The 12,672-nt window shown below is 42.1% G+C and overlaps 1 protein-coding gene across 1 annotated transcript in view; it reads right to left on the bottom strand.

Moving 5' to 3' along the window:
• The window catches only part of LOC124797666 (guanine nucleotide exchange factor DBS-like), a 222,900-nt gene that overhangs the window by 102,963 nt on the left and 107,265 nt on the right, over positions 1-12,672 (bottom strand). The window contains exon 12 of the mRNA XM_047260803.1: positions 3,209-3,418. Coding sequence (XP_047116759.1) covers positions 3,209-3,418 — 210 coding nt within the window. The remainder of the gene's footprint in view (positions 1-3,208; positions 3,419-12,672) is intronic.

The raw sequence follows: 12,672 nt of genomic DNA, 5'->3' as shown, positions 1-12,672 counted from the left end.
GGCAGTGTTAAATAAGGCTCTGTAGTTAACGGAGCTGGTGGCTGGTGTCATTGAATATTCTGGCTGCCAGTCTTTGAGTGTTATCCGTGGCCAGATGCTGTGGTTTGGATCGCATGCACGCAGAAATGTCAGCCTGTGATGCTAGCAGCAGGCCACCCACAGAGAATCGGGGCCAACAATGTGTTTCATGGCCGTGCATAATAGCGTGGCATTACTCGGTGCGGAGATTAATAGTGGCGGATGCCATAGACAGAAGGGGGGGAGGAAGGGGGGAGGGGGGGCGGGGGGTAGTGGAAAAGGAGAGAAATAAAAAGAGCATTGGTGGGATAGAGGGCTGTGTAGTGCTGGAATTGTAACAGGGAAGGAGCTAGATCGGTAAGGACAATGACTAACACAGGCTGAGGCCAGGAGGTTACAGGAACAAAGGATATATTGCAGGGAGAGTTCCCGCCTGCACAAATCAGAAAACCTACTGTTCGTGGGAAGGATCACATGGCACAAGCTGTCTAGCAGTCATTGAAATGACGAAAGTTGTGTTGAACAGTGTGCTCAGCAACAGGATGGTCCACTTGTTTCTTGACCAAAGTTTGTCGGTGGCCATTCATGTGGGCAGACATGCCCACATAGAATGCAGCACAGTGGTTGCAGTTTAACTTGTAGATCACATGACTGGTGTCACAAGTAGCCCTTTCATTGATGGGACATGCAATGTTTATGACCAGACTGGAGTAGGTGGTGGTGGTGGTGGTGGTGGTGGTGGTGGTGGTGGTGGTGGTGGCGGCAGACTGTATGGGACAGATCTTGCATCTAGGTCTATTACAGGGATATGAGCCATGAGGCAAGGGGTTGGGAGCAGGGGTAGTGTACGGAATAGACGAAGATATTGTGTAAGTTCAGTGGGTGGTGGAATACCACAGTGGGATGAGTGGGAAGGATAGAGGGTAGGATATTTCCCATTTGAGCATGATGAGAGGTAGTCAAAAACCTAGAGGAGAAAGTAATTCAGTGGCTCCAGTCCTGGGCAGTACTGAGTCACGAGATGAATGCCCCTCTGTGACCAGATGGTGGGGCTTTGGAATGTGGTGTGTGACTAGAAAAATAAGTCACAGGAAATCAGCTATTGTACATGGTTGGAAGGATAATTATAGTCTGTAAAGGCCACAGTAAGAGCCTCAGTATAATTTGAGAGGGACCGCTCATCACCACAGATGCACCAGCCAAGGGTGGCTAGCCTGAATTGAAGGGACTTTTTGGTATGGAATGGGTGGCAGCTGTAGAAGTGGAGGTATTGCTGGTGGTTGGTAGGTTTGATATGGGCAGAGGTAATGATTTAGCCATCTTTGAGGTGGAGGTCAACATCTAGGAAGGTGGTTTGTTGGGCAGAATTGGACCAGTGAAGCAAATGGAGGAGAAGGTGTTGAGGTTCTGGAGGAATGTGGATAGGGTGTCCTCTCGCTTGATCCAGATCGCAAAGATGTCATCAGTGAGTCTGAACCAGGTGTGGGGTTTAGTATCCTGGGTATTCAGGAAGGATTGCTCTAGATGACCCAAGATTAGGTTGGCCTAGGATGGTGCCATGACGGTGCCAATAGACATACCCCGTATTTGCTTGTAGGTAAAGCCTTCAAAGAAGAATTAATTGTGGGTGAGGATATAGTTGGTCATGGCGACTAGGAAGGAGGATGTTGGTTTGCAATCCATTGGGCGTTAGGAAAGGTAGTGTTCAACAGCAGTAAGGCCATGGGCATTAGGGATGCTTGTGTAAAGGGAGGAGGCATCAATAGTGATGAGCAGGGTGGTAAAGGAACAAGAACTGTGGAGAGTCAGTGGAGGAAATGGTTGGTATCTTTTATATAGGAGGGAAGGTTCTGGGTAATAGGCTGAAGATGTTGATCTATGAGAGCAGAGATGTCTCAGTGGGAGCCCAGCAACTGGCCACAATGGGCCATCCTGGGTGGTTGGATTTATAGACTTTAGGGAGCCTGTGTAAGGTAGGCATGTGGGGAGTGGTAGGGGTGAGGAGAGATATGGACAGTTCTGGGATGGGCTTAAGGATTTGACGAGAGACTGGAGATCCAGCTGGTTTTCTGGAATGGGGTCACTGGCAGGGTTTGTTTGTGGATGAATCTGACAGCTGACTCAGTACTTCTGCCAGGTAATCCTTGCAGTTCAAAACAATAGTGGTGGAGACTTTGTCAGCAGGTAAGATTATAAGGTCAGGATCAGGTTTTAAGTGATGGATTGCAGTTTTTTCTGCAGATGTAAGGTTAGTTTGCATGTTGAGGGATTTGGGGAATGATGGTGAGGCAATGTTCGACATTAAGAAATTCTGGAAAGTTAACAGTATGTGATTTGGGGGATATGGAAGACAAACAGAGCCGTCATGCATGTTTGCAATTGGTCAGAATGCAATAACCTAAAATTGTGGGAAAAGTAAAGGTAACTACTCACTATATAGCAAAGGCATTGTGTAGTTGATAAGCAAATAAACAAGAAGGAAAAATATCTAAGCTTTCAGACAAGTTTTTCTTCAGGTCTAACATAATACATGTACACACTCTCGTAGAACACACATCCAACGAAGTTTAGCAACATTTATGATCTCATTTGTGCTGCTAGTGACTATTCAGTGCCTCAAGTATATTTTGAGTTGTCCCTTTACTTCTTCTATTACTTATGTTTCATGAAGGAACATTTATTACATCACAGTGATTAAAATTTGATAATAAAGGAAACGAACTGCAATGATTTGAGCTCAAAGAAGGAAAACAAATTTGTCAAATTATACTCAGATGATAAGTTCCTTGACTGTGTAACAAAACAAATTTTTAAGGATGAATCCTGTTAATTGTATTCAAGTGAACATACTAAGAAAGACAAGGCAGAGCACAGGGGGTGGGGACAGAGAAAGGTCATCAACATGTTACGTCCTTAGTGCCATGTCAGCAGTTTCAAGCACCATAGTTGCATATGCTTCTATGTCCTTTCAGTCCTTGTAGGATCATTACTGGGGATCAAACACACAAAATACAAACACAATTTTGAAACTACAGAATATGTCCTTAATTGTTTATGTAGCTGTAGCTGATGTGGAAAATTTACAAAGATGAGAAAATAAAAAGTCAGAGAGAGAAAGGATCGATTCAACTATTGTTATTCTCAGAATTCAACTACAGTAAGTCCAAAAATTTATAAGGATCCCACACACCTGTGTGACAAGTGCCTTTGTTTCTGGTGTTATTGAATCCTGAAAAAGTGTCCGAAACTCTTTCGGACTGCTAAGCTTGAACTCTTCTGCACTTGCAATATACTGCTGAATTTCTGATAAGCACTGTTCAGCCACTTCTGGAGATGAAGACCACTTTTCAATGTGCTGTGATGCCAGAAGGTCTATTCCCTTTGCACACCACCGATTAGCCTAGAACATAAAAATAAATAAAAATAACTAAATTCAATTGTATATACTATGTCATCAATATTTTTCAACTTAACAATTTGTTTTATGTAATTATAGCAATAAATTAGATTTACTTTATGGAAATGTTATTGCTGTAACTACTGCCCACAACACCAAAACTTGCTTTTTTCTGCGACAATATGTCTTAAAACAAGTGCTGCAGCACAGAGCCCCATTAAGCCAGTCAGAGGAGTGTAGTAAATAATTCTTTCGGCATTGGCCAAGTGTTCTTAGCTGGAGCAGAGGGCAGATGGAGAAAGAATTACAATGTTATTATTTATTATCAAAATTTACAGTAACCCAGGAAAGGCGGCGTAGTGATACACACACACACACACACACACACACACACACACACACACACACAGTGACACTATGGGCCCACGTAACAGGTGGATATGATTCAAAGACAGACGTCACTAGTGAATAGGAAACAGAGTATCTGACCACTGCTACAGCAGTGGTTTAAGGGTAGCATCTTTGACTAGTAATCAAAACGTCCTGGGTCCCAGGTTTGATTTAAGCCACTTCTTAAATTTTGAATAAAAATTATCGGCATGGCAGGCAAAGACTGCTGACTAATGAAGTCACCCTCATTCTGCCAACAGCCACATCAAAGAGGGTGGCGAGCAGACAGGGGTTCAGGGCACCCTTTTGTCCTTGGTGTGTGGAAACAGTTCCTAAAAGATGGAAGAATCAGCAATTATCAATGGCATGAGGATGCGGAAGGCAATAGAAACCACTGCATTTAAGACACGTAATGTGTATTCACAGGAAATGAGCCCTGTAACTGAAGATAGTGTCATGACGATTTCTCCAACGGCAAAAGATTCCACATTAGTCCCCCATTTGAATCTCTGGTAGGGGACTGCCAAGGGAGAGGTGACCATGAGAACAAAAAATTAAACAAGCAACAAAAGGGCAAAATTCCATGAGTTGAAGTGTGCAATGTCAAAAGTGTGTGTGTAGTAGGGAAGTTATACAATCTGAAAAGGAAAATGCAAAGGCTCAATCTAGATAGGGAGGTATGTCAGAGATTGAACTACTTTGAACAATTCATTGGGAGAGTTATTCTCGTAAGCATTAACAGCAAATCAACACGAACAACAATAATTTAGGTACATAAACCTTTGTTACAAGCATAAGATGAAGAGAGAGAGACAGTATGTGAGGATATTGAAGGTTTCACTCAGTGTTTAAAGGTAAATGAAAATCCAACATCATGGGTGATCAGAATGTTATAATATGGGAAGCAATAGAAGATTTGAAAATATGGGTCTAGTATATGAGCCTGGTATACGGTCCTTGTAGTCAAAACGAGAAAGGGGAATGACGATCAAGTTCTGCAGTAAACTGCAGCTAGTAATAGTGAATATACTATTCAAAAATCACAAGACGAGGTGGTATACATGGAAAAGCCCTAGAGACATGGAAAGATAATAGCTGGATTACATCATGGTGAGATGGAGATTTCGGAATGAGTCATTGGATTGTACCCAGGAGCAGCTACAGACTCAGACCATAATTTAGTAATGATGAATAACAGACTTAAGTTTAAGAGAATCATCCCCAGGAATCAGCACGGAAAAAAGTGGGATAGTGAGGAATAATAAGATGCATTTGAAGTTCTCTGAGCCCACAGATATTACAATAATGCATACCACAACAGACAGCTCACCTGAAATGGAATGGACATATCTAAAATGGGCCTCATGGACGTTAGATAGACAAATATAGGTACAAGGAAGGTAACTTCAAAGAAACCTCGGGGAACAGAAGAAATACTGCAACTGATCGACAAAAGATGAAAGTAAAAAAACACTCAGGAAAAGGACAGGAACACAGTAATAAAAGTCACTTAGGAATGAAATAAATAAGAAGTGTGAGGTAGCAAAGGCAAAAAACGGCCAAAGGAAAAACGTGAGGAAATCAACGAAGGAATTGCCATCTGAAGGACTGATTCAGCATACTGAACAGTCAAAACAACATTCAATAACATTAAAAGCAAAGAAGTCAACATTAACAGTGTAATAGGATTTCTACTGTTAAATGCAAGAGAGGGACAGCAGATAGGTGGAAAGAGTACACCGAGGACCACTTCAATGTGTGGAAACTGCTTGATTAAGTGATAGAAGAAGAAATGGAAGTTGATAAGGAGGGCACAGGAGATCAAGTTTAGATTCACAGTTTGGCAGAGCTGAGGAAAACTTGCAATCAAGTAAGATTGAAGGCATGGGTAACAGTCCTTCGGAATTTCTGAAATCACTGGGGCAGAATGGCAACCAAACAACTACTCAAGCTGGCATGTAGAGTCTATGATACTAGAGACATACCATCACACTTTAGGAAATATATCATATACATATTTATGAAAATAATAAGAGCAGATATATACATATTTATGAAAATAATAAGAGCAGATTGGTATGAGAATTATTGTACAATCAGCTTAACACTTCATGCATGAGTAGCAAAAAGACAAAGAAAACAAACATTCAAGATCTCTTAGGTGCTGATCAGTTTGGGTCTAGGAAAGAAAGGGCACCAGAGAAGCAGTTCTGACATTGTAGTTGATAATGAGAGCAACACTTAAGAAAACTTGACAGACTTTCATAGCATTTGTTGACCTTGAAAAAGCATTCAACAGGACATTATGTTCAAAATTCTTGAGAATGTTTGAGTAATGTATAAGGAAAGTTCATTAATATGCAATATGTATAAGACTGAAGAAGGGAAAAAAAATGGGACCCCAGGAATGAATTGCTCAGATTAGAAAGAGTGTAAGACAGGGCTCCAGTCTTTCTCTCCAACAGTTCATTCTGCACATTGAAGGATCAATAACAGAGATAAAAGACAGATTCACAAGTGACATTAAAATCCAGAGTGAAAGAATATCAATGATAAGATTTGCTGATATTGTTATCCTCTCTGAAGCCATACGGAGTGGTATTCACTGGTCACTAAACACAGATATTGATTGACAGTAAACTGAAGAAAAATAAAAATAATGCAGAGAAGTAGAAATGAGACCAGTGATAAACTTAATATCAAAATTGGTGACCATGAGGTAGATAATGTGAAGGAATTTCACTACACTGGAAACAAAATAACCTATGACAGATGGAGCAAGAAGGACATAAAAAGTAGTCTAGCAGAGGCACAGAGGACATTTGTGGCCAAAAAGCTCTATTACTATTAAACAAGAGCCTAATTTGAGGAAAAAATTTCACAGAATGTACATCAGGAACAAAATGCTGAATGGGACTGAATCACAGATATTGGGGAAACCAGAAAAGAAGAAAATCCAAGCATTTGCAATGTGGTGTTGTAGAAGGATGATGAATATTAGATGAACTGATAAGAAAATAAACGAGGAAGTTCTCCACAGGATTGGTAAGCAAAGAAATATATGAAAAACATTGACAAGAACAAGAAAAGGATGGTAGCAAACATGTAAAGACATCATAGAACTGGAAGGAGGTGTAGAGAATAAAAACTGTCGAGGTAGACAAAGATTGGAATATATCCAACAAATAACTGAGGACATTGGGTGTAAGTGCTCCCCTGAGATAAGTAGGTTGGCACAGAACAAGCAGTCAAGGCACATACAACACAAAGAGTGCTAACCATAAGCCTCAGCAGAAAAAAATCCAAAAAGAGGTAAAGAGGAAAGAAAATATACAACTGATATTTATACAGAAAGAGGCTACTGGATTTACAACTCCTTTGTAAACGCTATTGAATGGTCTACTCTTCTTCATGTGAAGTAAAAACAGTTCATCCAATATAAAAAAAACATAACACACAGATGTCACTAATATTTTTAACAGCTGTATATGCTACGAGTTCAAGATAGCCAAGAAATTCATCACAGGGTGTGCCCCTCAAAGCAATAGTGTAGGATCCAAAGCCAATCTCCCTCCTCCCCCCCCCCCCCCCCCACACACACACACACACAAAAAACCCATGTAGATGAGACTTGAAATCCTAGCAGTTAATTGCCCAAGCATTCACCACATATCATCATTGTTTGAAGTGTCCCTAAAAAGTTGTGGAGCTCACACAGGAGAAACAGAAAGCTGACTAAAGCCCAAAACTGATATCAAGGAAATTTTGGGGGCAAATCTAATCTAACTGAACATCAAGAGGGTATGCTAAATGGAAATAGAGGTGAACTACTCATCAACACAGCCAACAAATTCAAATCCACTGAGATCGAAATTGAAGCTGAAGGCGAGGTTGTTTGGAGAAGATTCAGTATGAATAATGGGCAAAATTTATAATTCAATTCCTTCATCAATCACCAGACTCGCCACCAGATGAGACCAAACATTCTATAGAAAACCTAAATTCACTAGAATATAACTTTCCCAATCATAATGTCATCAGAGAAAGTTTTAATCATATGAAACTTGACTGGGATAATTACAGTTTAGTCGGTTTTGTAAGTGACAAATGTTACAGACATCTTGTGAAACAATAATAAATGTCTTCTCTGAAACTGTTTGGAAACTCGCTCATGATTGAGATACATTAGAGCTAACAGGAGAAAAATGGAACTGGCTTATTTCAGAATGTCCACATTAAAACTGGTATCAATGATCACAAAGCAATAGAAGCATTCACAAAGAAAAAATAGGAATTAAAACATTTACTCCACCCTCCAAAACTCCCTCCCACCACCACACAGAATCCAGAACCTCAACAGACCAGAAACACAGTCATGAACCTTTCCTCCAGAAGCCTTAGCCCCACAGAAATATCAGTCCTTTCCAAAGGTCTCACCTTTTGCCCCGCTCACAAATTCAATCATGTAGGACTTGTCAAAGCCCTTCTCTCCTCCTCCCAGTCCCTACATTTTGGAACACTTTTCCACCACCAACCCAACCAAAGACCAATGTTGAACCCTATCTGACTGAGTCAACTCCTCCATCCAACCATGATCCACCCCCACTACCCCCAAATCACCCCCTCTTAACTTTCCAGAATTTCTTAACCTCAAAACTTGCCTCATCATCATTCCCCAAATGCAAATTAACCTTACATCTGCAGAAAGAACTGCAGTCGACCACCTAAAAACTGATCCTGACCTTATAACGCTACCTGCAGACAAAGGCTCCAGCACTGTTATTTTGAAATGCAAGGATTACCTGGCAGAAGGACTCCGCCAGCTGTCATATACGTCCACCTACAAACCTTGCCACTGTGATCCCATTCCAGAAATGCAGCAGGACCTCAGTCTCTCCTCAAATCTTTAGGCACATCCCAAAACCTCTCCCCGAAGTCCATGTCTGCCCTCACCTCTACCACTCCCTAGACTACTACCTTCTACATGCTTCCTAAAGCCCATAAACCCAACCACCCAGGATGCCCTATTTTGGCCAATTGCTGTGTCTCCACTAAGAGAATCTGTGCTCTCATAGATCAACATCTTCAGCCTATTTCCAGAACCTACCCTCCTATATAAACCAACCATTTCCTCCGACTCTCCACAGTTCGTGTTCCTTTAACACATGGTGCCCTGCTTGTCACTATTAATATCACCTCCCTTTACACTAACACCCAATGGATTACAAACCAACAACATTCTTCCTAGTCGCCATGCCAAACTATATCCTCACCCATAATTACTTCTCCTTTGAAGGCATTACCTACAAACAAATCTGGGGTACTGCTATGGGTACCTGCATGGCACCATCCTATGCCAACCTATTCATGGGTCATCTAGAGGAATCCTTCCTGAACACCCAGAATACTAAACACCACACCTGGTTCAGGTTCACTAATGACATCTTTGTGATCTGAATCGAGGGGGAGGATACCCTATTCGCATTCCTCCAGAAGCTCAACAGCTTATCCCCCATTTGCTTCACTTGGTCTTACTCAACCCTACAAACTACATTCCTAAATGTTGACCTCCATCTCAAAGATGGCTACATCATTACCTCTGTCCATATCAAACCTACTAACCACATGCAATATTACCACTTCGACAGCTGCCACCTGTTCCATACCAAGAAGTTCCTTCCATACAGTCTAGCCATCAGTTGTCATCACATCTACAGTAACGAGTGGTCCCTCTTGAAATATACCAAGGGTCTCTCTGAAGAATTCACAGACGGCAATTATCCTCCTAACATTGTACAAAAATAAATGTCCTGTGCCTTATCATTCCAGTCTCCCACCTCTTCCCAAAGTCTCACTGTCCAGCCACAGAGGAGCATTCCCCTCTTAGCTCAGAACAATGCAGGACTAGAGCAAACTCAATTACATTCTCCACCAGGGTTTCGACTACCTCTCATTGTGCCCTGAAATCAGAAATGTCCTGCCCACTATCCTTCTCACCCCTTCCACAATGGTATTCTGCCATCCACCAAACCTACCCAATATACTCAATCCATCCCTACACAGCCCCTGCTCCCAACCCCTTACCTCATGACTCATATCCCTATAATAGACATAGTTGCAAGACCTGTCCCATACAGCCTCCCACCACCACCTACTCCAGTCCGATCACGAACACTGCCTATCCCATCAAAGGCAGGGCTACCTGTCAAACCAGTCATGTGATCTACAAGTTAAGCTGCAACCACTGTGCTGCACTCTATGTGAGAATGACAACCGACAAGCTAGCTATCCACATGAATTGCCACAAACAAACTGTGGCGAAGAAACAACTGGACCATCCTGTTGCTGAGCACGCTGTTCAACACGACATACTTCATTTCAATGACTGCTTCACAGCCTGTGCCATACGTATCTTTCCCACCAACACCAGTTATTCTCAATTGTGCAGGTGAGAACTCCCCCTGCAATATTCGTTACTCATCTTTTGCACCCATCCAGCCACTTCCCTGTCCCCATTCCAGCACTACACAGCCCTCATTCCACCAACGCACCCAGTCTTTTTACATCTCTCCTTTTCTGCCCCCCCCCCCCCAAACCCACCTTTCCCCTTCTCCTGTCTAACCTCCCAACTGCAACTAGCTGCCCTACTCTCACTCCACCTCATCCTTGCGTGCTCCGCAACAGCACTTCACTGTGCCCCACCCCTACCCTGCTATCCCTCCCCCTCCCCGCCCCAGCCTCCTCCTTACACCCACCCAGTTGCCTCTCCTGTCATGCACACTGCTGTTGCTCACAGTGTGGCTTCAGCTGCCAAAGGCTGCAGACGGGCGCGCGCGCGTGCGTTTGTGTGGGTGCGTGTGTGTGTGTGTGTGTGTGTGTGTGTGTGTGTGTGTGTGTGTGTGTGTGCGCGTGCGCGTGCGCGTGCACGCTCGTGCTCGTGTGCGCTCGCTCGTGTGCGCTCGCACTTGTGCGTGTGCACTCATGCGCGTGTAGGGCATGTCTATTTTCGACAAAGGCCTAAGGCCAAAAGCTTATATTGTGACAGTCTTTTTGTTGTGCCTATCTGTGATGCAGCATCTCTGCTCTATAGTGAGTGGGAACTTTCCTTTTCATAATAATGAAAACAAATTGAAAGATTTACATGTTTAGTAAATTACATTAAGGTATAGTAGTGTCATATTTCAATAGGAACTTGAAACATTTAGCTCTGGCAGAAACATGTAGAGGAACTGTAGTCAAGTTTAGAAGTATAACTGACCAAGCATTCAGAAAGTGTACCTAATAAAACAGTACAGGGTGAAAGGGGCCATCCACAGTCTCTGTTAAGGAAACAGTGGCTACTGCAAACAAGGCGTAAAACAAATCATAGGGTTATTGATGAAGCCATGCTAAAGGAAACGCATTTGGCCATGAAAAGGATAATCCCTGAACTCTTCAATGACTAATGTATCACAGTCACATCAAAACATCTCTCACAAAACCAAAGAAATTCTAGTTACGTGTACAGGTGGTACATGGCACTGAATTTAGTGTCCAGACACACAAGGATGGCACAGGAGCTGCAACTGAATCAGAAGTAGAAGCATTCTTCTCCATTTTCAAATGGTCTTTTTCAAATGACAATCTAATAGCACTACCCCAGTTTAATTCTTGCACCAGTGCTGGGTGATTTAGATATAGAACCTCTGTCTTTTTGTAGATGATGCAGTTACCTATCATGAAATATTGTCTAGAAAAAAGGTGCAAAAATCAGGTAGATCTTCATATGATTTCAAAGTGGAGCAAAGATTTGTAATCGGCTTTAAATGTGCAGAAATGAAAACTCTTACAGTTCACAAAACCCAAAAACACTGTATCCTAAGACTATGATATCGGTAAGTCACAGCTGGAATCAGTGAACTACAAACACTTGGGAGTAGTAATTTTAGGGATATTAAACAGAATGGTCAGACCCGGCTGCATGCAAAACAGATGTCAGATTTCAGTTCACCAGAATTATACCTGGAAAATACAATCAGTCTACAAAGGACACTGCTTACAAAACTCTCTTATTGCTCAAGTGCATGGGACACACACCAAACAGGACTAAGACGGGAGATTGAATATATACAAAAATGGGCAACATAAATGGTCACAGTGAGCTTTGACCCAAGAATGTGTTCACAGAGACGCTGAAAAACATTAACCGGCACATAAAGATAAACACCAACTATCCAACAAAAGCCAACTTTTAAGCACTCACTCTGCCCACTCTTCATACACAAATTGAATGGGAAGGTATTCTAATTACTATCAGCAACAGCTTATATGGAATTATGTACCATGTTTTTTTTTTAATATCTATGATGTATAATTTCCCTTGTATACCAAAGTTATACTTTTAATCAAACAATGGAAACTCCAGGTAGGAATATCAACAATGTAGGAAAAGACACAATTGCTACTTACCGCAAGGCAAACACATCAAGTTGCAGACATGCACGATTAAAAGACACTCACATATAGCTTTCAGCCACAGCCCTTGTCAGTAAAGATGACCTCGTCAGGGGCAGGCCACATGTGAAAGCAGCTATGTCACTTACCAGCTCTGCTTCAATCATTGCACAGCTTTTTATATTGGTATGACTACAAACCAGCTGTCCACCAGCATGAACGGTCACTGCCAAACTGTGATCAAGAAGCAAACTAAATCACCCTGTGGCACAGCTTGCAACTGAACAGAACACACTTGATTTCAATGGCTGCTTCACTACTCGAGCCATCTGGAACTTGCCCTTCACCACCAGCTTTTTTGAACTGCACCGATGGGAGTTATCCTTACAACATATTCTCCGCTCACATCATTATCCCACCCTCAACCTATGGAA

This window comes from Schistocerca piceifrons, chromosome 1 (genome assembly GCF_021461385.2).
Source record: "Schistocerca piceifrons isolate TAMUIC-IGC-003096 chromosome 1, iqSchPice1.1, whole genome shotgun sequence".
Lineage (NCBI taxonomy): Eukaryota > Metazoa > Arthropoda > Insecta > Orthoptera > Acrididae > Schistocerca > Schistocerca piceifrons.
Note: the sequence above shows the minus strand (reverse complement) of the source record. Positions and strands in the feature narration are given on the sequence as shown.